This window comes from Siniperca chuatsi, linkage group LG6 (assembly GCF_020085105.1).
Source record: "Siniperca chuatsi isolate FFG_IHB_CAS linkage group LG6, ASM2008510v1, whole genome shotgun sequence".
Classification (NCBI taxonomy): Eukaryota; Metazoa; Chordata; class Actinopteri; order Centrarchiformes; family Sinipercidae; genus Siniperca; species Siniperca chuatsi.
Window position 1 is genome coordinate 18999530 of NC_058047.1, and position 22971 is coordinate 19022500.

The 22971-nt window shown below is 42.4% G+C and overlaps 3 protein-coding genes and 1 long non-coding RNA gene across 8 annotated transcripts in view; 3 read left to right on the forward strand and 1 right to left on the reverse strand.

Annotated features, from left to right (window-relative positions):
• The first annotated feature begins 1627 nt into the window (after window positions 1-1627).
• On the forward strand, window positions 1628-3391 carry LOC122877378 (cytochrome b-c1 complex subunit 6, mitochondrial). The gene is made up of 4 exons (XM_044198856.1): window positions 1628-1787; window positions 2103-2138; window positions 2414-2575; window positions 3145-3391. Exons 1-4 carry the CDS (start codon window positions 1743-1745, stop codon window positions 3175-3177), a joined length of 276 nt encoding a protein of 91 aa, XP_044054791.1. The 5' UTR covers window positions 1628-1742; the 3' UTR covers window positions 3178-3391.
• Window positions 3392-3521: 130 nt separating this feature from the next.
• Window positions 3522-22971, forward strand: part of LOC122877376 (fatty-acid amide hydrolase 1) — a 36119-nt gene continuing 16669 nt past the window's right edge. For 3 of the 5 annotated variants that reach the window (XM_044198850.1, XM_044198853.1, XM_044198854.1), the window contains exons 1-9: window positions 3522-4185; window positions 6055-6168; window positions 6856-6996; window positions 7177-7310; window positions 8535-8741; window positions 8858-8898; window positions 8990-9114; window positions 10073-10198; window positions 10315-10412. In XM_044198850.1, the coding sequence (XP_044054785.1) occupies window positions 3970-4185; window positions 6055-6168; window positions 6856-6996; window positions 7177-7310; window positions 8535-8741; window positions 8858-8898; window positions 8990-9114; window positions 10073-10198; window positions 10315-10412 (1202 nt within the window). In that variant the 5' untranslated portion in view covers window positions 3522-3969. Of the gene's footprint in view, window positions 4186-5136; window positions 5710-6054; window positions 6169-6855; window positions 6997-7176; window positions 7311-8534; window positions 8742-8857; window positions 8899-8989; window positions 9115-10072; window positions 10199-10314; window positions 10413-22971 lie in introns of all 5 variants that reach the window. The other 2 variants (XM_044198851.1, XM_044198852.1) reach the window with 2 other exon arrangements.
• Window positions 10841-22971, reverse strand: part of LOC122877379 (immune-associated nucleotide-binding protein 9-like) — a 21229-nt gene continuing 9098 nt past the window's right edge. Inside the window, exons 3-4 of the mRNA XM_044198857.1 lie at window positions 22656-22667; window positions 10841-12471 (exon numbers count right to left, since the gene is read on the reverse strand). Coding sequence (XP_044054792.1) covers window positions 11416-12471; window positions 22656-22667 — 1068 coding nt within the window. The 3' untranslated portion in view covers window positions 10841-11415. The remainder of the gene's footprint in view (window positions 12472-22655; window positions 22668-22971) is intronic.
• LOC122877380 lies at window positions 11309-13643 on the forward strand. Its single transcript, XR_006378237.1, has 2 exons — window positions 11309-11447; window positions 13511-13643. It is a non-coding gene; the product is annotated as an uncharacterized LOC122877380 (long non-coding RNA).

A 22971-nucleotide genomic window follows, 5' to 3' on the forward strand; every position in this document is an offset into this window, starting at 1 on the left:
CATATCAAAACTTAATTTTCATTGTGTTCTTATTTTTCCCACATCCCAAACAACTAGCTAAGGTATACCTATTGCCTGGACATGTTATTCCTCACAGTCTGTCATGAGAATGAGACAGTGATTTCTGCTTAGCAAAAGAATCTAATCATGTCTTTGCCAATATCTTCTTAATTCATAGAAATGGCATGTTGGACTTTTTAGCTGATTTAAATTACACTTCTGTCGTATATGATCATAGAAAGACATGTTTTAGCAGCCTCCAAGATCCTCAGACATCTCTGTCTGTGTCTTTTTGAATTCATCATAACTTGTATTTTAAAGCTCTGCCACACTCAAGATAAGCATTTCTTGTCTCTTTCTCCAAGTTGCACTTCTTCTCTTACACCCATATGCAATTGTTAAACTCCAAAACCCTGGCCATGAATATACTGCTATGGCAGCCTCCACTCTTCTGGGGAGGCTGTCTACAAGATTTTGGAACCTAGCTGCAGGGATTTTCTCCAGTGTATCCACAAGATCATTAGTGAGGTCAGGCACTGATGTTGGGCAATAAGGCCTGGCTCACAGTCTGCGTTCCAGTTCTTCCAAAAGGTGTTTGGTAGGGGTAAGATCAGGGCTCTGTGCAGGCCATTCAAGTTCTTTCACACCAGACTGGGGAAAAAACATTTTATTATCCACGTCATTGTCATGTTTAAACAGGAAAGCACATCCCCCAAACTGCTGCTACAAAGCTGGAGGCAAATATAATTGTATGCTTTTTAACTCAGGCTTCTCTGTGCTGGACCATCGGCTGTCCTGGGACATCTCTCTCTCCTCTCTGTTGGACCCTCTCTCCAGATGTTTTGGATCTGGATCTTCGTCCTCCACGAGATTCAGCCTCTCTTCTTGTCTTTCTCTCTCTCTGTGTGTCTGTTACTTTCTCCTACCTGTGTGAATCTATTGCATGTCTGTCCGTCCTGGGAGAAGGATCCCTCCTCTGCTGCTCTTTGTGAGGCTTCTTCCATTTTTTCCCTGTTAAAAGCTTTTTTTTGGGGAGTTTTTCCTCATCCGAATTGAGGGCCTAAAGACAAAGGGTGTCATATGCTGTACAGATTGTAAAGCCCCTTGAGGCAAATTTGTGATTTGTGATATTGGGCTATATAAATAAAACTGACTACCTGTAGCATTAATATTTCCCTTAATTCTAACTAAGGGGACTAGTCCAAATCATGAAAACAGTCCCAGACCAAAAGCACACATACTTTTGGCCATATACTCAATTATAATTTAGTGAGTAATTCCAGCTGGTGTAGTACTACTTTTCAACACATTCACTTTATTTTATTTATTTATATAGCACAGACGCAAAACAGAAGTTATTTCTGGGCACTTTTCACATGATGGCAGTAGAGTTTCATGATTTTGGCCGAGTGGAAGTACACGATTTTAGTCTACCAGACGATTCTGACTTCAAAATAAAACAGTTGTCGAGTGTATGGAAAAGCCATGCTAAAAGCTATTTGATAAATGTGTATTCTCATTGACGTTTTCAATCATGATGTATTTCACAGTTGACCCAACAATATAACGGAAACAACGGAAAGTTGGTGAACGGGAGGTTTGTTATGAAAGTCTGATGACCGGAAACTGTGTGATGTGTTTTCGCTAACTTGTCAGCTATCCGCTGTGCGCGTGTGACCTGCTGTGTCCTCCAACACTTGAGCTCTGACAGCCAGTCATCTAAGGGCAAGAGCATCAAAATCATGGTTTTCGAGGAGAAGATGATCATGAACGGAGAGCCCGAGGATGTTAGTGGCTTTTACAGATTTAAGACAACTCTGCTATGCCTGTAACGTTTGGTTATTTTAGCCAGCAAGCTAACACAACAGGGCTAACTAAGCTACATCATCACCTACGTTAGCTTACGTTAGCATTAGCCAACTTTAACATTCCCATGTTGAAGCTAATTCATGCAGCAGAATCAAAATTACATACTAGTTCGTCGTTGGTAAAGCTGGCTTCCTACTTGTTGAATGTGTCATTTATACAAAAACGATAGCTAACACCTGTCATGATGCCTGGAAGTGAATGATGTAATTGATTTGGTCCTGTATGTCTTTCAGGAGGAGGAAGAGGAGGAAGAAGAGGAAGAAATGGTGGTATGTTCATTGGAGGCCCACATCAGAATCAAAACATGTTAACTCTGTATTATTGTTGCATTACACAGGGAAGGGGAGTTTACCCCCGAATCCCCGCATTTATCAGGTACAACTTTATGGTCATTTTGGAGGCTGGAGTTTGTGGTTGTGGTGTTTAGATTTTCCCACTATTTAGTTTATCCTGGTTGACACCGATGGGGCAACTGAGTGTGTTACTGATCCTAGTGTGTTTCTCTTGTTGAAGGACACTCATCAAAGTACATATTCTGTTTCAGGATCCGCTTGACACGATGCGACAGAAGTGTGAAGAGGCGGAGCACTGCGTTCACACTCGGGAGCGTCTGGAGCAGTGTGAGGCCAGAGTTGGCTCTCGGTCTTCGACGGAGGAGGATTGTACTGAGGAGCTGTTTGACTTCCTGCATGCTCGGGACCACTGTGTGAGTGGGACATTTGCCAGTTGCACCAAGCAGAAAGATTAAAAATAGTGTTATTTTAAGGATGGATCTTCACAGATTTCACGATACATTGTTTTCTTGTATCAATGAAATAATAAGTGGTCTTCACATAAGAATTTTGCCCAAGCATTTGCAAGTAAGGCTTCGGAGCTCACAGCTGGCCTTACATGCAAGACGTTTATTGGCAGCCATGTGCAGCAGCAGCAGCACCTCTCCCTTTAATCAACAAAAGGTTTTATTGATATACAAGCAACTTCATCCATTTCCACTGTCACTTTTATTTGACAGTATATCCTCACAGTACAAAAAATGTCTGTACTGTCAAAAGTGCCAAAAATGCAACCATTCACACATGAACAATACAACAGTTCAGTAACATTAGCAGGGGCACATTAGTTTGAAATGAACAAAAATGTAGGATGGAATTGTTTATGACCTGCTTGTTACAAGCAATTAAAACTTCTTTGCAAAACGATTTAAGGCTCTTTGGTTTACCTTGCACTGTATGTAGTATGTGTACATTAATGGATTTCCTCTTATGTCCTCTCTAGGTGTCACACAAACTGTTCCATTCGGTCAAATGAAGTCCTCCCTGATTGTTGCACCACGGGCTGATGCCATTCTTCAGATATTGTTTTAAGAGGAGAACATGCTTTTAAATACATCCATATGTGGATCTGCTGTATGTTGTAACTTTAAATGTATACTATACTGTATCTGCTAATGTGAAGAAACTTAAGTATTTAACAAGGTAGTCTGAGTCAGCATTTCATTAAAGTGGAAGGGTTGAAAACCTTACCTTGTCTCACAAGTTTATTTTATGACTTTATATACAATAAAAGTGTGTAAGTGATTCTTATAACGCTAAACCTCTGTAAACTGATTCACGTAGAGATCGAGTTAATAATAAATTGTAACTACATGTTGCTATGAAGGCTTCACCATGATTTATCGCCTGTACAAAAAGAAACCCCAGTTGCTCTGTAGATTGCATGCAGGTGATTACTACACATGGAAAACAAGACGGGAAGATGTTTAAGGTACAAAAAAGGGATTTATGAAAATGAGAGACATCCTGCATAGACGGGTAGAATATTTGTCAGAAGTGTTTATGTTGAACTAATTGAACATTCAGATAAAATGATCACTGGCGCCCTCTACCTTGCAAATGTTAGTGCTCTCCAAAAACCTGCCCCCGGGATCGTGTTTGCGCAGTGGCTGATAGTAAAGGAGCTCCACCTTGAACATAGAGCCAACCGCGTTTAACCCGCCCACTTGTTGACGTTAAAGCTCTGACAAGTCCAACAACAGTCTTGTTTGTGTTAGCCTGAGTTAGCCGAGGTTTTGCTTGGAGCAAGAGGACAAACGAGGGAACAATGCAAAGTGTTCAACAGTTTCTTCAGGGAGTGGAGCTTGACACGCGGACAGCTGGACTACTGACGGGCGCTGCTTGCGGCGCGGGAGCTCTGGTGGTGCTGGTGCGGAGGTTCAGGAGCCACCAAGAGACGAAGGAAAAGATCCAGAGAGCCAGAAACCGGAGGGATGAGAGCCTGCAGCGGGCGGAGCAGGCTGTGGTCCAGTACAAGGAGTCGGTGAGAGCTGAGACCCGAGGCTAGAGCTCGTCTGTTCGGAGGGAAAGTTAAAACTTGGCCTACCTGCGTTTAATTCAGTCTTTAATTAAGTTTTTGATTTGTTGTCCACACGCGTATCTGAGCTTTGGGAAAAAGTTAACATCTGCGACAACTCTGCTCTTGTTATTTTCTGTTCTCTCATCGCAGACATGTTGACCTGTCATAGCACGAAGGGCTCACCAATAACATGCTGCCTTTTATAGATGATGCCTCCGTTTCAGGGTCCTGGTGTTGTGCATGTTGGCTCACTGTCATGCCTTACTGGGACACTTGAATAGAACAGAGCCACCAAGTCTAAATGTCTGCTGTGAAAAAGGCCTATCGATTAGTCGATCGACATAAAAATTAATTACCATTTTGATCATCAAATAGTTCATTTTTCAAACAAAAACGCCCCAAATTGACTGGTTCCATCTGCACATTTTCTTCTTTGTTTTTGTTTTTTTTGTTTGTTGATATTTTCTTTTTGAGTATGAAGTCAACAGGTGCAAAGCATCTTACATTACACACTGTTGTCTTTGAAACCAAAAAAGTCTGTGTGTAGCAGAGAACCAGTGGGGTTATAATACAACTGATGCTCTTTTACCTTAAATCTGTTCTGTATGGGTTGATAAACTCAATCCATCCTTTCCAACATTTATCAAAAATGTCTGTCTTGAGTCTCAAAGCAAATGTTAATTTTTCCATTAGATGTCATGCATCACATTAAACTGGTCTGCTAATGTGGGTGGTCCTTGACATAATCATTTTTTCATAATGGCTATTTTACTGGCGACCAGCATTATTCTAAACATGGATGCTGTAGAAAAGCCAAGAAGCTGTGGTGGCATCTTACCCAAGGACAAGACCTGAAAACAAAAGTGAATCTTAATTTTTAAAACTTTTTCCATGCTGTCTCTGATTGTCTTCCAGTAGCTGTACATCCCAGAGCATTCCCAGAACACATGGTAATGATTTGCTCTCATAGTCCCACAGCCTCTCCAGTGCTGGTGTTTATAAAGTATCTGACCATATTTTCCCAATTAAACTCTCTCCAAGACTGTGAGTTGATTGATTTCTATTGCTTTTTATTTAAGTTTTCCCACCCCTCCATTGATATTACAAAGTTGTCCTCGCCTTCCCACTTTTCTTCTATGTAGAATGTCTTCACCCTCACCAGCTCAGTATGCTGAAATAAAAACTTTTAATATACCAGATCTGGATCTTGATTTTTCCAGATCTTCTTTTTAAAATATTTTATGATGTGATGTCTCAGCTGTAAAAATCTAAAGAAATCCTGGCTGGCCGAGCCATATTGTTCCCTCAAATCTTGGAAGCTTTTAAGTGAGGTTCCCAAAGAAATCCGAGTAAATATTCAGACCTCGCTCCTGCCACGTTTTGAACATTTCATCCAGCCTTTTTGGAATAAAACCTGGATTGTAGGCCACCCAGCGGATCAGTGAATTGGGCTCCTTGGACCCAAAGGACTTGGCCACTTTAAACCAGGTTTTAAGTTTCTTCTGCTTTTTGTCATATAAGACAGTTAACTCAATATATTTGGGTTTTGAACTGTTGATCAGACAAAACAAACAATTTGAAGATGTCAGCTTGGGCTCAAGCAATTTATTGTGGATTTTTACACTATTTTCTTACATTTTATAGACAAAATGATTATTTGATCAATGTAGATAATAATCAGCAGATCAGTTAATAATCAAAATAATAGTTTGCTACAGCCCTATATTTGTCATCTGTGAAGAACTTTTAGCTAATTTTGAAAAGAGATGATTATTGCATAGTGTATGAACAAATTTTCAAATGCGTTGGTGTGTGTGTGTGTGTGTCTTGTAGCATCCAATGACCGACTCTGCTCTCATCTTGAATCTGTCCCTGTCTGAGGTGACAAAGCAACTGCAGGAAGGCTCGCTGAGCCCTGAGGACGTGTTTTACTCTTACATGGAAAAGGTTAAAAACCCAGCATAACACAGCTCATTTCTTACGTACCAACACATAAAACCTGGAAATAGATGATCAAATTATCCATTTGAACCTTCACTGATTTATCTCTCTTTGACTTCTATATCCCATGTATTGCTCAACACCCTGTTGCTTCAAATGGTCAAAATGTGTTATTTATTTGTTAAAGATACTTTGCTGCTAGAGATCTCAGTGTTCCAATTTGAATTTATCACAAAATCCTAAATTAATCATTATCTCTACAGGGATCTAAAGTAAAGTCAGCACATGCAAATATACTGAATTCTTGTTAGATGTAACATATCCTTAGTCTTCGGACGGAAACCTTTGCTGCTTTTTAAATCGGGTTTATGTACCAGCACAAGTAATCAAGTTAGTATTAGTACCATTTCAATGTGTCTTGCAATGCAAGACAAACAAAAACAATGCAAGTGTTAATCAATTGATAATAAAATAAAGAGATATTAGTGGTACAAGAAAATGTTTGCATGTACCCTAGTACAATACTGTACACAATCATTCATTCAAGGCTTTTGGCGCAAAGTAGATTTCATCCACCGTTACCAAGTTATTTATTGACTTGCTAGTACATGTCTACTAGACTTGTTTCACAAAACTAGTCTTGCAAAGGCATAAAGATGAACCTGTTTGTGCTGTTTTTTTCTTGCCCCACAGGCTCTGGATGTAAACAAAAAGCTGAACTGCTGCACAGGGATCTTGTTGGAGAGTTTTGACCAGCTGAAAACTGTTGCCTCCAACAAGGAAGGTCTCTTGTATGGAGTTCCAGTTAGCATAAAAGAAAATGTTGCAATCAAGGTATTTTGTAGTTATGCATTACCTGCATCATTACAGGATGGCAGTTACACTGACAGGGTTTCCAAATATGTATGCACTTGTAAAACCATTATGGCATTCTTAATATAGCTCAGGTTTATGTCTTTGATGTGGTCTTATCTAACACTGCTCTCTTTGACTGTTTTCTTTTTACATCACAAGAATCATGACTGTTCTTGTGGTGTGATCATTAATTTGGACCAGCCTGCCCAGAAGGACAGTGTGCTTGTTGAAGTTCTGAAGAGACAAGGAGCTATTCCCTTTGTGAAAACCAACTTGCCCCAAGGCCTATTAAAGTAAGTCATTTCTCAATCAAGTTGTCACAAACTTAAGCTGACAACACAAAGGGTAATATATGATTTTTACATATTTAAAGGCTGTGATCTGGCTCGTAAAGTATACCCCCCACAGTCCAAACGGACCCTGTCTCAGCCTGTATTCATAAAGCACCACTCCATAAATATTACCAAGCGTGCCTGATGTAGCCACAGCTATTCAACTATTGCTTACTCTACCTGTGACTGTCACAAGCACCCTTCTCAAAACCAGGGATGCTGGAAGTCAGTCACAGTTGGGGGTGCTGAGAAAAGGTCAGTCTATATAATGACATCATACTAAATGGTGCGCTATATTCATGTTTTTAGTATTAATTTGAATGGCAAGGATAACTTATATCACAGAACACGGAACTAATGCATGAGAACTGCAAGGAGATGAAGAGGGAGCGACAGCGACTGGATGCGGGCGAGAGATGTAACCCACGTCCAGTTCATCCTAGTTTTTAATAATGCAGCGCAGTGAGGATACAGACATTTCATAGAGGAGATGAGCGTATATAACGCAGATCTATCTGTCTGTTTGTCACTAACAGAGACTCCAGTCTGCAGTGTAGTTCATACACTCCACTGATAAACCACAGAATTATAGAGTAACATTAGGCTTCATGATCAAACAAAGTTTTTATATCATGTTGACACTTCTGTCCATATCTGCACGCTCTCTCTCTGTCACTTGTCCGCATGAGGTCTCTCTCTCTCGCTCTCTCTCTCTCGCTCTCTCTCTGCTGCAAGTCTTCATCACACTTTTTTATAAGTTGATGGTTTTTCTAATCTGAGCAGAGTGTGCAGGTGGGCTTTTTACAATTATTTTGATAGTGAAATCCTGCTCTCTACCTCAATGAGTAATTAGGAGGAGTCAAATACGGAGTACCGTGGCGCGCTCCGGCAATCACGGCCGTTGCAGGATCAGCACCTTGACAACGGTTGTGACACTTTAAAAAGCTTAAAATTTACTTAATACAATTAATTAAATAATCTGTGTCCAGTGTTCTGAAGTGGTCTGTTAAATTTTGTTGTACAATTGAAATTATTTAGTATCCTCACTATGAAAGATATTAAAATTCGCCTGCTCTGTGCTGCAGGGAAGAGCCTAGCTGCTGGGGGCCTCACGTGTTTGCGTTACGGTGCTGGCTGTGATGCTCGCTGCTTATCTGTGTTTTTCTTTTATTTCCTCATCTCCAGTTATGACTGCAGTAACCCCATCTATGGGCAGACCTTGAACCCCCACAATCTCCAGAAGACCTCTGGAGGTTCGTCCGGTGGGGAGGGGGCGCTCATCGGGGGAGGAGGCTCCGTGCTTGGTTTAGGCAGTGATATAGGGGGTAGTATCCGTATTCCTGCCTCATTCTGTGGGATCTGTGGCTTTAAGCCAACAACAGGTCGTCTAAGGTGAGTGTCTATGCTTCGGTCAGTCTTATGCATAATCATTAAACAGTCCTGACACTTTGGACCACGCTTTTATCTTTGCTTTGTTTAGATTTTACTTTTCTTTATGTTTTGGTCAGTTCACAGGGTGTGAGACCCATTTATCGAGGGCAAAAGTCAGGTAAGTTACAGTTGTATAATCATTGCCTACATACTACATGTGTCGTCATACTACATGTGGCTACTTTTTCTTATGTTTCTTATTAAATTAGTGCTGTCATCTGCTGGACCCATGGCGAGGGATGTGGACAGTCTGGCTCTGTGTATGCAGGCACTGCTCTGTGACCACATGTTTTCCTTGGACCCCACTGTTCCACCCCTACCTTTTAATGCGCAGGTGTGTCCGGGGGGGTCTATTTCTTCGTCCGGCACATAATCCACTTTAGTTTGAAAACTGATTCAACAAATGAGACAAAACGTTGTGTGAGAAATTAGTGAGCTTTAGAGGTGCTAGTAGGCAGATTTTGTTACCTACGGACAGAGCCAGTTCTACCTGTTTCCAGTCTTTATGCAAAGCTAAGCTAACTGGCTGCTGGCTTCAGCTACATACAGTATTTACCACCTGTACACACTTGAGAGTGGTATCAATCTTCTCATCTAACTCTCGGCCAGTAAGCAAATGTCGAAGGGTAATGTTACAGCAATACAATAATATTTTATATAATTATCTATTAGTGTTCTTCCAACTTTGTGGCAACAATTTGGGGAAGGCCCTTTCCTGTTTCAACATCACAATGCCCCTGTGCACAAAGCCAGGTCCATAAAGAAATGTTATTTTCAAGTTTGGTGTGAAACAACTTTACTGGCCTCAGTAAATCCTTAACCTCAACCCCAGCAAACACTTTGGGTAAACTGCAACCTTATCATCCAACTTCAGTAAACAACCTCACTAATGCTGCTGTGGCTGAATGGGAACAAATCCCTGCAGACAGGTTATTGTGGAAGGCCTTCCCAGAAGAGTGGAGGCTGCCTCTTGTGCTATCCCTAACACAGATCTCTGTACATATCACTTTATGGACACACAGTGATGACATTGAGATCATAGGTGTATTTCCTTTGACAGCTGTGAAATCTGGAATGACCCTGTTCCTTTACTGTGCCTTAACTGAAGTAAATAAAGTAAACACAATTAAAGACTTAAGATACACAAAAAGCTTCAGTCTCCTATCCACAAATATTTATTAGTTATGTACCAAAAATGTATCTATTTTTGTTAATCTCTGTTTGCTATGTTTTACGTTTCCACTCAAATGTCTCCCTACTAATCTTACAGAATAAAAATGTCTTGTCCTCAGATATACCAGAGCTCCAAACCTCTGAGGATCGGTTACCTAGAAAACAATGGCTACACACAACCGTCTCCAAGCATGGCTCGAGGCATCAGAGAGGTCAAAGCTCTGTTAGAGCAAGCAGGACATACTGTAAGACCCCACCACTCACACACACTATATCATCTATGGCCACATAAAATACGTGGTATGAGCTATATGTTTTTAATACAGTTACTTGTTTCCCTCTCTGTCATTTGTGGCTATAGTTGGTGCCCTACTGTCCTCTGAAGATCAGTCACGTTGTCACTGAACTGATGGTAAAGGGTGTCTTAGCAGACGGAGCTACCACCATGCTTCAAAAACTGTGAGTTGAAGTTCCCTTTAAGATGCCAGTTATTTAATCAGTGTAGTCATCATTAATAGCCTAATTCATTTGATAATTTTAAATAATTAAAGTTTCAGAGAATTCAAGGAATTTGCCTTTTTTTAATTTTTTTTATTTTTTTAGAAATTAAACTCAAACGCATTTTTGAGGTTCTAGGAAAGCTCAAAAACTCACGAAACTTGGCACACGCATCAGAAGTGGTGAAAATTGATATCTGATATGGGTCTTAGACTTGGGTGTGACAAGGGGGGCTTGATAGCTCCCCCTACAAAATGTTTAAATTTCATAGACACATGTAACATCTCCAAACAGTATTTGATAGTTGTTGGTTATCATTTCCTGATCTAAAGCCATTTGAAATGTATTGGACTGTTTGATTGCATAGTTAATTATTACTTTGACAAAGGTTTAGTCTTAAAATCACATCTTTATTTCTAGTTCAGTTTAGCAGATGGACACATATTTGTTCTTGAGTGGTATAAATCATCAACATAAACCATGAAAATGAATGAATGCAATGAAAGGATGACAGACTGTGACCAACAGGAGAACAAAATCAAATAATGTAAGAATTTACAAACAGTTACAATTACAAGTAAAACTGACCAAAACCAGAGTGAGGAAATGAAGAAAAAAACAAAAAAAAATCTATATATATGGACGGTGAGAACTTTTTCTGATCATGGATAAATATTAGTCTGCAGAAAACAAAGTGCAGTGGTTAAATGACAATTTAAAAAAAAATGAAAACTTAATATAATAAGTATAATTTCATATTAAACCTAGCTTGAGTTATAATATGAAAATATATTAATGATATGCAAACATTTTATACTCTCTACTCTTCACTCTGATAATTCTTAAAATGAAATTGTGATTATATTTCTGTGGATGAAATAATTTTTCTATATTTCATATGTTCTTGTGTGTGTGAGCTTCTGGAGGGTTCATCTGTGGTTAATCAGCCTGAATTTGGGATCACTCACTTGAACCAGCTCGAAATTGCCTTTCCAAGTAAGTTAAATCCTGCAACTATGGCTTCACCAGCTTTTACCAGAGGATATAATAGATTAAACCCCTCAGCTTCATCCCTGGCCTCTTTTTCATGTCTGGACTGCAACTTATGTCTTTCCTCTCTCAGTTCTTTCTCATGTTGTTCGGTTATTTTATTCATCTTTTCTCTCAACTCCGTTTCTCTCTCCTTTCTCTCTCTTTCTAGCTCTTCCTTCTCCCTCTTTCTTTCCTCATTCATCTCCTGCTTCTCCTTCTTCCTCTCCTCTTCTCTCTCGTTCCTCTCCCTCTCTCTGTCAGCCTGGAGTTGCTCTCTCATTATATTCATCTCTCTTTCATATTTTCCCTGAAGTTTCCTTTCCAATTCTTCTTTTTCGTTTCGGATTTTCTCTTCCTTCTCTTCCAGGATCTGTTGTTTCTTCTCTTCAATTGCCCTCTCGGCCTCTTGGAACATCTCGTTGGTGTAGTGGCTTCCTCCGTTCCTCTGGGCTATATTTCTGATCTTCTGGAGCAGCTCAGTGACCTGAGAGCGATCCTTCATCTTATTATTGAAGACATGGTACTGGCCGTTACATCTGGCCACGAGTTCTTGAAGGTCTGAGCTTTCATTCAAGAAGTCCTCAATAGTGGTGTCTTCAATAAGGTCACCACCAGTAAAGAGAACCATGCTGTATCTGTCTGCAGCCTGGCCAAAGATTTCTTGAATCCTTTGCACCGTCAGCTTCTCCTCTTCAGTGTATCTGCCCAGCCTGATGACCACCAGGAACACATGGGGTCCAGGAGCAGCGTAAGAGATGCACTGGCATATATCTTGAGCTGTCTTATCCATGCCAAACCTGGTGTCAAACAGGCCCGGGGTGTCAATGACAGCAACCTGTTGCCCATCCACGACAGCTTTGCCCTTAGAACAGTCTACAGTCATAGACTTTGCACTGAACTTGGATACAAAGCACGGTCGTCCCAGAATGGTGTTTCCAGTGGCACTCTTCCCAATTCCTGTCTTCCCCACCATCACTATCCTCAGCTCCTCATTATTTGTTCTGCTATAACCTGTGTAGAAGAATGAGTGACACTGATTAATAATCTACATCAGGTTGTACACATTGTACTTAATGCAACTTATAAAAGACGGGAGAGAAGAAACGTCTATTCAGCCGTTTTGAGAGAGCCAAAATGATGATGTTTCTTTTGCGGACTCTCCATTTGAGACAAATGAATTCAGTCATGCACTTCTCTGGCTTTCTTTCCATGATCTAATGTGGCTTCAGTGTACTGTACAGTTGACAGTTTACAGGAAAAGGCAGCAGTTCTTTTAAACTGCCCCCTCTGTCAGCTGAAAGTGGAACTGCATGGTGGAAACCTGTCCACCTGTTCTGACCAGGTACCCCTCACTGCAGTGTGCAAACCGGGGAGCCGCTCAGTGTGAGATAGAGTCAAGTATTTGACTCCCACATTGAGCAACTCCCTCCCCTTCCTCATATTTTCTGTAGCAAAATATAGTTATTTAAACATCTACAACACAACCACAGAATGTGCCATTACTGTTGCTGCATATTTCTATTTTGGGACTCTTGCCTTCCAATAACACACTAAGGTCTCTATAAATCAAAGAAAATAAGTATAGACATAAAAGACATGATAATTAGAAAGGTATAAAATAAGCAGTAGACATTTAATTTGATTATTGTGTATATACTAGGTGTATGTTGCTGGGATGTAGTTTAACTTGCAATGATTTTATTTCTCCACTTTACAACAAAAACAAAGGAGTATATGTCCGTTCTCTATAGTTCGCCGGCAAGTTTTATCTGCTGCTGAAAAAGTACTCTCTTACTGCAATGAATAACCACCGAACAGGAACTGTTCTTCTTCTACCACTTCTGCTTCAAAACTTGAGACTTACTTGCTAAAGGCACCACTTGGTGGCAGAAGCCGTGATAGTCTCACATGGTTTCACTTTATATTATATTTCTGTCCAAGTAGGTGTTCGATTAAGATCTTGGAAGGTGTAACTTCCTTTGCATCCAACATGTTCTTTTATTAACGCTTGTTGTGTTCGCCATCAGCCTCAGGTGGACCAAACAGGAAGGAAAGGCTGGGGAGCTACATTGAGCAGCAGTGAGGGGCTTCTTGTCCAGACTGACACATTTGTTTTAAGATTTCTTAGATTTTTTGAAATAAACCTGTTTCTTAACCAAATAATGAGGTTGATATTGTTTCTGTGACATCACCCAATAAGCACATTTTACGAATCTCCCTTCCAAAGACGACTCAGATTCTTTAGAACAAAAATTGCATTCATCTAAAAAATGTGCCTAATCTTTACCATTTTCCTAATGACCAAGAAATCATGATTTGAAAAAAATCTTATGAATGTATAAATGTACTCCAGAATTTGTATTCAGATTATCATCTTTGAACAAAAGGTTAAGTCAAAAACACAAAATAGTAAATCTTTGCAGTTCTACCCAATATAAGTCTCCAGAAGTATTTGTCTGTAGGAGATACAGTAGTTAATTAGCGTTACATAAAATTAGATTAATCAAAACATGGATACAGTATCATGACTTACCAAAGCTGCTGGTCATATTTGGGTTGTAATAGTTGCTGGTCATGTTTGGGTTAAAGAGTAGAGAGTAAATACTGCAGCTGAAGTGGAGACACAGTGTTCAGAGTGTCTGCTGCAGCTCCTTTTTAAAATGGCCCTATAGACCAAACCACACCCACAAATAGCTGCACTGTTACACAATGAAAAGTGAAAGTGAAACTTTATGTGGTTGTTTCAGTTTCAAAATGATTTTTAAGTAGATGGGGTATAAAAGGGGATTACCTCAAAGCACAATATGCAGTCTTTAAGTAAGGGATAATGTACAGCAAGCCGCTCATTATGGCGATGACCAGCTCGCTGTACACTAAACTGCTTATTACACAGGTACTTACTAAAGAAATCAATACTTTGACACCAAATATTAATTTAATTGATTTTAAAATGTTTGTTTTTTTACCACAGGACTTCTTTCTGCAGATTGATATGATTGGACTCCAGAGTCTATGATCAGAACTGCGTCCATAGCAGCGGTCTGTTCCTCAGTAATAACAGACTGTAGAATGCCGTAATTGACCAATCAGAATCGAGTATTCCACAAAGCCGTGTAATAAACATTTTGAATTAGTATATCTAGCGAGAGAACAAGATGCTTTATTTGAATAATGCCCCGCCATAATCACCATGACAAAAGTTATTTTAAATGAATTTATCAAGATTGTATTAGTTAAAAAAATATTTTGTCACATAACACGTTAAGTTTGTTGCTGAAGCTTTAAAGAGTAGTTTCTAAAGAAAATAAATGTATCTCATTAAAATGCTAATTTATCCATTAATGAGTTAATGTACTCTGTAGTACATTGCTCTGCACATCGAGTACTTAAAACATTTCAAAACCTTGAGCCTTTTTCCAAAAACGCCTCCATGACCTGGGGTTTGAAATCTTTACTGTTGAGAAAAAAGGTCAATAATTAACTATGCATACGGCCTTTATAATTACTTAGTATATGTCCCAGTTATATGTGAAACTTATGCTGGCTTGTTTATCAGAGTTTTTGCTTTTACTTTCAAAATGGTCGGCCTGTTCAGCACTGTCATGTAGAGACTATTCGGTGCCATCGTTTGTCTGTTAATCTGACTTAGGTATGTATTTACGCCTGCTTAATTTCTGGGAAGTCCCTTTGTTAACTGTACACCTCATACCTCTCTCCATTTACAAGAAATGGCAGCAGTTCTGTTAAGCTCCACCAAATACTGTGCACTGCTTTCCCTGTCATATGAAAATGGAACAGCATGGTTAAAATGTGTCAAGGTTTAGATACATTTGGTTGAAAGTTTTCAGGGTGCTCAAAAGCTTTTATGCAGTTTGATTAACAGTGATTTCATGTATTCATTTAACATTTAATACAGTGCTTTCAAGCATTTACAAATGTCATATTTACATTTTTGCTGAGATAAGACTGTTCATATATTTTAATGTAAACCACAAAGGATATACAAGTCCTACCATTTTGTTAACCAATAACTTATCAATCATAGTAATTTGCTTAAATCAGCAAGTAAGAGCCCAGTATTAGCTTGAGCTCAGCTGAAATGGTGACGTCAGCGAGTACACTGTCCCAGTTGAGTGTACTGTGTCCTTCAGTTCTTAAGAGGTTGGATTGCAGAGTTCAACTTGCCAAGTTTGAACTTGTATTGAGAAAGGCCTAAACACTCATCTGATATGCTTTCTCCAGAGTTGTGTGTCTTTCTAGAAACATCTATAGAATTAAAATATGTCTGAGGCAACTCTGAGTTAAGCAGCTACACTAGCTGCTGCCATTAAAACTGGCGCTTCACTTTGAGTTAAAATGCAAGCTCACAACCAACTTAGTTAGACAGCTAACTAGGGTTTGGATTACTACATAATGTAGTATCCGTAGCCTCATTTGGCTAAAAATCAATGCAGAGGTCCGTTAATGTGTCTGTACACTGTATATTTTAGTCTATGATCAGAACTGCGTCCATAGCAGCGGTCTGTTCCTCAGGAATCACAGATTGTAGAATGCCGTAATTGACCAATCAGAATGGAGTATTCCACAAAGCCGTGTAATAAACATTTTGAATTAGTATATCTAGCGAGAGAACAAGACGCTTTATCTGAATAATGCCCCGCCATAATCACCATGACAACCAGTTATTTTAAATGAATTTATCAAGATTGTATTAGTTAAAAAAATATTTTGTCACATAACACGTTAAGTTTGTTGCTGAAGCTTTAAAGAGTAGTTTCTAAAGAAAATAAATGTATCTCATTAAAATGCTAATTTATCCATTAATGAGTTAATGTACTCTGTAGTACATTGCTCTGCACATCGAGTACTTAAAACATTTCAAAACCTTGAGCCTTTTTCCAAAAACGCCTCCATGACCTGGGGTTTGAAATCTTTACTGTTGAGAAAAAAGGTCAATAATTAACTATGCATACGGCCTTTATAATTACTTAGTATATGTCCCAGTTATATGTGAAACTTATGCTGGCTTGTTTATCAGAGTTTTTGCTTTTACTTTCAAAATGGTCGGCCTGTTCAGCACTGTCATGTAGAGACTATTCGGTGCCATCGTTTGTCTGTTAATCTGACTTAGGTATGTATTTACGCCTGCTTAATTTCTGGGAAGTCCCTTTGTTAACTGTACACCTCATACCTCTCTCCATTTACAAGAAATGGCAGCAGTTCTGTTAAGCTCCACCAAATACTGTGCACTGCTTTCCCTGTCATATGAAAATGGAACAGCATGGTTAAAATGTGTCAAGGTTTAGATACATTTGGTTGAAAGTTTTCAGGGTGCTCAAAAGCTTTTATGCAGTTTGATTAACAGTGATTTCATGTATTCATTTAACATTTAATACAGTGCTTTCAAGCATTTACAAATGTCATATTTACATTTTTGCTGAGATAAGACTGTTCATATATTTTAATGTAAACCACAATGTGGTAGTTTTGGTGTTATCACTTCCTGTTTTATTTTGTAGTAGTCTCCTTCCCTTGTGTGTCTTGTGTTTTTACTTCCTGTCTGTGTTTTCCCTCCAGTTTTGATTGTTGGTCCTCCCTTGATTGTTGGCACCTGTGTCTTGTTATCTCACCTCCCCTAGGGTATTTAGTCTTGGTCTTTTCTTTGTTCTGTGTCGGATCATTGTTGTACACATGGTGTTGTTCCTTGCCGAGCCCTTGTCAGTGAGTTTATATTGGATTCTTTGTTCTCCTGTGGTCCTTGTTTGGATTTTGGATTTTGGATTTTGGATTTTTGGATTTTGCCTGCTCCCCTGTGAACTGTGTTCCCACCTTGGACTCACTCCCCTGCTTTCACCCATGCTCTCTGGTACTTATCTACCTTTTGTCTGCTCATTACCTGTCTGCTTACCTCTGCCTGTTCTTGCCTGCATACCACCCCACAATAAACACGGTAGTCATCCGGCTACTTCACCCTGAGACTGCTTCCTCGTCATCTGCTTTTGGGTCAACATACCTCCATTATAGCACCTCGTCTTACGACAGAATGATCCGACCAAACATGGACCCAGCAGGTAAAAACCCGGAGGTAGCACCCTATCAGTTAGCACTGGCTAACAGAGAGATTCTGCTAGGCCAGCACGAACAATTACTTCAGGTTCTGACAGACAGCCATCAGGCCATGGTTTCCCAAATCATTCAGCGAACCCAGCAGGTCTCCCGACTCACCACCCAGCTCTCGACAGCCGGCACTGCCTCGCCTCCAGATTCCGGTCACTCTCCACCACTCCCTGTCTCTGCTGGATGGCAGGAGCCATCGCTCCCGGTCTCTGCTGGATGGCGGCAGCCATCGCTCCCGGTCTCTGCTGGATGGCTCCAGCCATTCCTCCCTGTCTCTGCTGGATGGCTCCAGCCATTCCTCCCTGTCTCTGCTGGATGGCTCCAGCCATTCCTCCCTGTCTCTGCTGGATCGCAGCCGCACCCTGTCCTCGCCTCCGCCGCTAGATCGCAGCAGCCTTCGCTCCCTGTCCTCGCCTCCGCCGCTAGATCGCAGCAGCCTTCGCTCCCTGTCGGCGCTGGACCGCAGCCGCACCCTGTCCTCGCCTCCGCCGCTGGACCGCAGCCGCACCCTATCCTCGCCTCCGCCGCTGGACCGCAGCCGCACCTGTCCCTCGCCTCCGCCGCTGGATCGCAGCCGCACCTGTCCTCGCCTCCGCGCGCTGGATCGCAGCCGCACCTGTCCTCGCCTCCGCCCGCTGGATCACAGCAGCCTCGCGCCACCGCCTTTGCCGGACCGCAGCCGCACCCTGTCCTCGCCTCCGCCGCTGGATCACAGCAGCCTGCGCTCACCGCCTTTGCCGGACCGCAGCCGCACCCTGTCCTCGCCTCCGCCGCTGGATCGCAGCCGCACCCTATCCTCGCCTCCGCCGCTGGATCGCAGCCGCACCCAGTCATCACCTCCGCCGCTGGATCGCAGCCGCATCCCTGTCCTCGCCTCTGCCGCTAGATCGCAGCAGCCTTCGCTGCCTGTCGCCACTGGATCGCAGCCTGGGAGCCGTCCCTTGAGAGGGGGGTACTGTGGTAGTTTTGGTGTTATCACTTCCTGTTTTATTTTGTAGTAGTCTCCTTCCCTTGTGTGTCTTGTGTTTTTACTTCCTGTCTGTGTTTTCCCTCCAGTTTTGATTGTTGGTCCTCCCTTGATTGTTGGCACCTGTGTCTTGTTATCTCACCTTCCCTAGGGTATTTAGTCTTGGTCTTTTCTTTGTTCTGTGTCGGATCATTGTTGTACACATGGTGTTGTTCCTTGCCGAGCCCTTGTCAGTGAGTTTATATTGGATTCTTTGTTCTCCTGTGGTCCTTGTTTGGATTCTGGATTCTTGGATTTTGGATTTTTGGATTTTGCCTGCTCCCCTGTGAACTGTGTTCCCACCTTGGACTCACTCCCCTGCTTTCACCCATGCTCTCTGGTACTTATCTACCTTTTGTCTGCTCATTACCTGTCTGCTCACCTCTGCCTGTTCTTGCCTGCATACCACCCCACAATAAACACGGTAGTCATCCGGCTACTTCACCCTGAGACTGCTTCCTCGTCATCTGCTTTTGGGTCAACAAACCTCCACTATAGCACCTTGACTTACGACACACAAAGGATATACAAGTCCTACCATTTTGTTAACCAATAAAAAAGGTCAATAATTAACTATGCATACGGTCTTTATAATTACTTAGTATATGTCCCAGTTAAGAGATAAGATCCTCTGGTCTGATGAGACCAAGATTGAACTTTTGGGAGTTAATTCTAAGCGGTATGTGTAGAGAAAACTAGGCACCGCTCATCACCTGCCCAATACAATCCCAACAGTGAAACATGGTGGTGGCAGCACCATGCTATAGGGGTGTTTTTCAGCTGCAGGGACAGGACGACTGGTTGCAATTGAAGGAAAGATGAATGCGACCAAGTACAGAGATTCCCAGGAAGAAAACCTCTTCCAGAGTGCTCAGGACATCAGATTGGGCCGAAGGTTCACCTTCCAAAGAGACAATGACCCTAAGCACAAAGCTAAAATAACAAAGGAGTGGCTTCGGAACAACACTGTGACCATTCTTGACTGGCCCAGCCAGAGCCCTGACCTAAACCCAATTGAGCATCTCTGGAGAGACCTGAAAATGGCTGTCCACTAACGTTCTCCATCCAACCTGATGGAACTGGAAAGGATCTGCAAGGAAGAATGGCAGAGGATCCCCAAATCCCGGTGTGAAAAACGTGTTGCATCATTCCCAAGAAGACTCATGGCTGTACTAGCTCAAAAGGGTGCTTCTACTCAATACTGAGCAAAGGGTCTGAATACTTATGACCATGTGATATTTCAGTTTTTCTTTTTTAATAAATTTAACATAAATTTCTACATTTCTGTTTTTTTTCTGTCAAGATGGGGTGCTGAGTGTACATTAATGAGAAATAAAATGAACTTTTTAGATTTTAGCAAATGGCTGCAATGAAACAAAGAGTGAAAAATTTAAAGGGGTCTGAATGCTTTCCGTACCCACTGTGTGTGTGTGTATATATATATATATATATATATATACATAAACTTTGTCCTTCATCCTCCGCGGGTGGTCTCATCCTTCGAGCTCGGGTCCTCTACCAGAGGCCTGGGAGCTTGAGGGTTCTGCGCAGTATCTTTGCTGTTCCTAGTACTGCACTCTTCTGGACCGAGATGTCTGGTGTTCTTCCAGGGATCTGCTGTAGCCACTCCTCCAGTTTGGGGGTCACTGCCCCGAGTGCTCCGATGACCACGGGCACCACTGTTGCCTTCACCTTCCAGGCCTTCTCCAGCTCTTCTCTGAGCCCTTGGTATTTCTCTAGTTTCTCATGTTCCTTTTTCCTGATGTTGCCATCACTTGGTATTGCCCCATCAACCACAACGGCTTTCCTCTGCTGTTTGTCCACCACCACGATGTCAGGTTGGTTCGCCATTACCATTCTGTCAGTCTGAATCTGGAAGTCCCACAGGATCTTGGCTCGGTCATTCTCTACCACCTTTGGGGGTGTTTCACACTTTGAACTCTGGGTTTCCAGTCCATACTCAGTGCAGATGTTCCTGTACACTATGCCAGCCACTTGGTTATGGCGCTCCATGTATGCTTTTCCTGCCAGCATCTTACACCCTGCAGTTATGTGCTGGATTGTCTCAGGGGCCTCTTTGCACAGCCTACACCTTGGGTCTTGTCTGGTGTGGTAGATCTGGGCCTCTATCGCTCTGGTGCTCAGGGCCTGCTCCTGTGCAGCCATGATGAGTGCCTCTGTGCTGTCCTTCAGTCCAGCCCGCTCTAGCCATTGGTAGGATTTCTTGATATCAGCCACTTCAGTTATGTTCCGGTGGTACATCCCATGTAGGGCTTTGTCCTCCCATGATGGTCCCTCCTCCAGCACGTCTTCCTCTGTTCCCCATTGCCTGAGACATTCCCTGAGCACGTCATCTGTTGGGGCCTTATCTTGGATGTACTTGTGGATCTTGGATGTTTCATCCTGGATAGTGGCTCTCACGCTCACTAGTCCACGGCCGCCTTCCTTACGGCTAGCGTACAGTCTCAGGGTGCTGGATTTGGGATGGAACCCTCCATGCATGGTGAGGAGCTTTCGCGTCTTAACGTCTGTGGTCTGTATCTCCTCCTTTGGCCATCTTATTATTCCCGCAGGGTATCTGATCACTGGCAGGGCGTAGCTGTTTATTGCCTGGGCTTTGTTCTTGCCATTGAGCTGACTTCTTAGGACTTGCCTTACTCGTTGGAGGTATTTGGCCGTTGCCGTCTTCCTTGTTGCCTCTTCGAGGTTGCCATTTGCCTGTGGTATTCCAAGGTACTTGTAACCGTCCTCAATGTCTGCTATTGTTTCTTCTGGGAGTGAGACCCCTTCTGTGTGGACTACCTTCCCTCTCTTTGTCACCATTTGACTGCACTTCTCAAGCCCGAATGACATCCCAATGTCAGAGCTGTAGATCCTGGTGGTGTGGATCAGTGAGTCGATGTCCCGCTCGCTCTTAGCGTATAGCTTGATGTCATCCATGTAGAGGAGGTGACTGATGGTGGCCCCGTTCCTGAGTCGGTATCCATAGCCAGTCTTGTTGATTATTTGGCTGAGGGGGTTCAGACCTATGCAGAACAGCAGTGGGGACAGAGCATCTCCTTGGTATATGCCACATTTGATGGATACTTGTGCAAGTGGCTTACCATTGGCCTCAAGGGTGGTTTTCCACAGCCTCATCGAGTTTGCAATGAGGTGCCTTAGTCCTGTTGATGTTGTACATCTCTAAGCATTCAGTGATCCATGTGTGCGGCATTGAGTCATATGCTTTCTTGTAATCAATCCAGGCAGTGCACAGGTTGGTGTGTCGGGCTCTGCAGTCTTGGGTGACTGTTCTGTCAACCAGGAGTTGGTGTTTGGCTCCTCTGGTTCCTCTGCCAATGCCCTTCTGTGCTTTGCTCATGTATTGATCCATGTGTCCACTTATGGAGTGCACTTATGATGATGCCTGACATGAGCTTCCATGTTGTGGAGAGACAGGTTATTGGCCGATAGTTGGATGGGACTGTACCCTTTGCGGGATCCTTCAGGATCAGGATTGTGCGCCCTTCGGTAAGCCATTCAGGGTGCGTCCCCATCTCTTAGCAGCTGGTTCATTTGTGCTGCTAGGCGCTCATGGAGTGCAGTGAGCTTCTTTAGCCAGTAGGTGTGGATCCTGTCAGGGCCCGGTGCTGTCCAGTTCTTCATACCTGAGACTCTTTCTTGGATGTCTGCCGCTGTGATGGTGACTGGATTCTGTTCAGGGAGGTTGCTGTGGTCCTTTCTCAGGGCTGCCAGCCACTGTGCATCGCTGTTGTGTGATGCCTCCCTTTCCCATATACTTTTCCAGTACTGTTCCGTTTCCAGCCGTGGTGGGTCTGCTCTGCTGTTATTACCCTGCCATTGAGCGTACACTTTCGCAGGTTGAGTTGCGAACAGCCGGTTTATTCTTCTGGCTTCATTATCGCTCTTCATTATCTCTTTAGGCGGCTGGCCAAGGCCTGGAGCCTTTGTTTGGCAGTTTCGAGTGCTTCAGGTTTGGGCATCTGGTTGTACTTCTTGGGTACTTGCTTTCTCATTGCACCTCTCTCAGCCTCTGTCAGTTGGCTCACTTCTCTCCGGGCCTCCTTGATTTTTGCCTCCAACCTTCATTTCCATGGTGGGTTTTGTCTCTCATGGCTCCCGTGGTTGCTCTTGTAGCCAAGCATCTCTAGGATCACTGCTGCTGAGGCGTATATCAGCTCATTGGTTTCAGTGATGGTTGTGGTAGGGATCGCTCTCAATGCTGCATTCACATCTTCTAGGAGACTTTCTGATGGTACTTTACTTAGCCGTTGTAGTTGGCGTCGGGGTTGCCTTGTATTCATCCTCTTATCTTTCAGGTCAGTCGCTGCCTCGTTCAGCGTGGTTTCTCTTGGGGCTTCATAC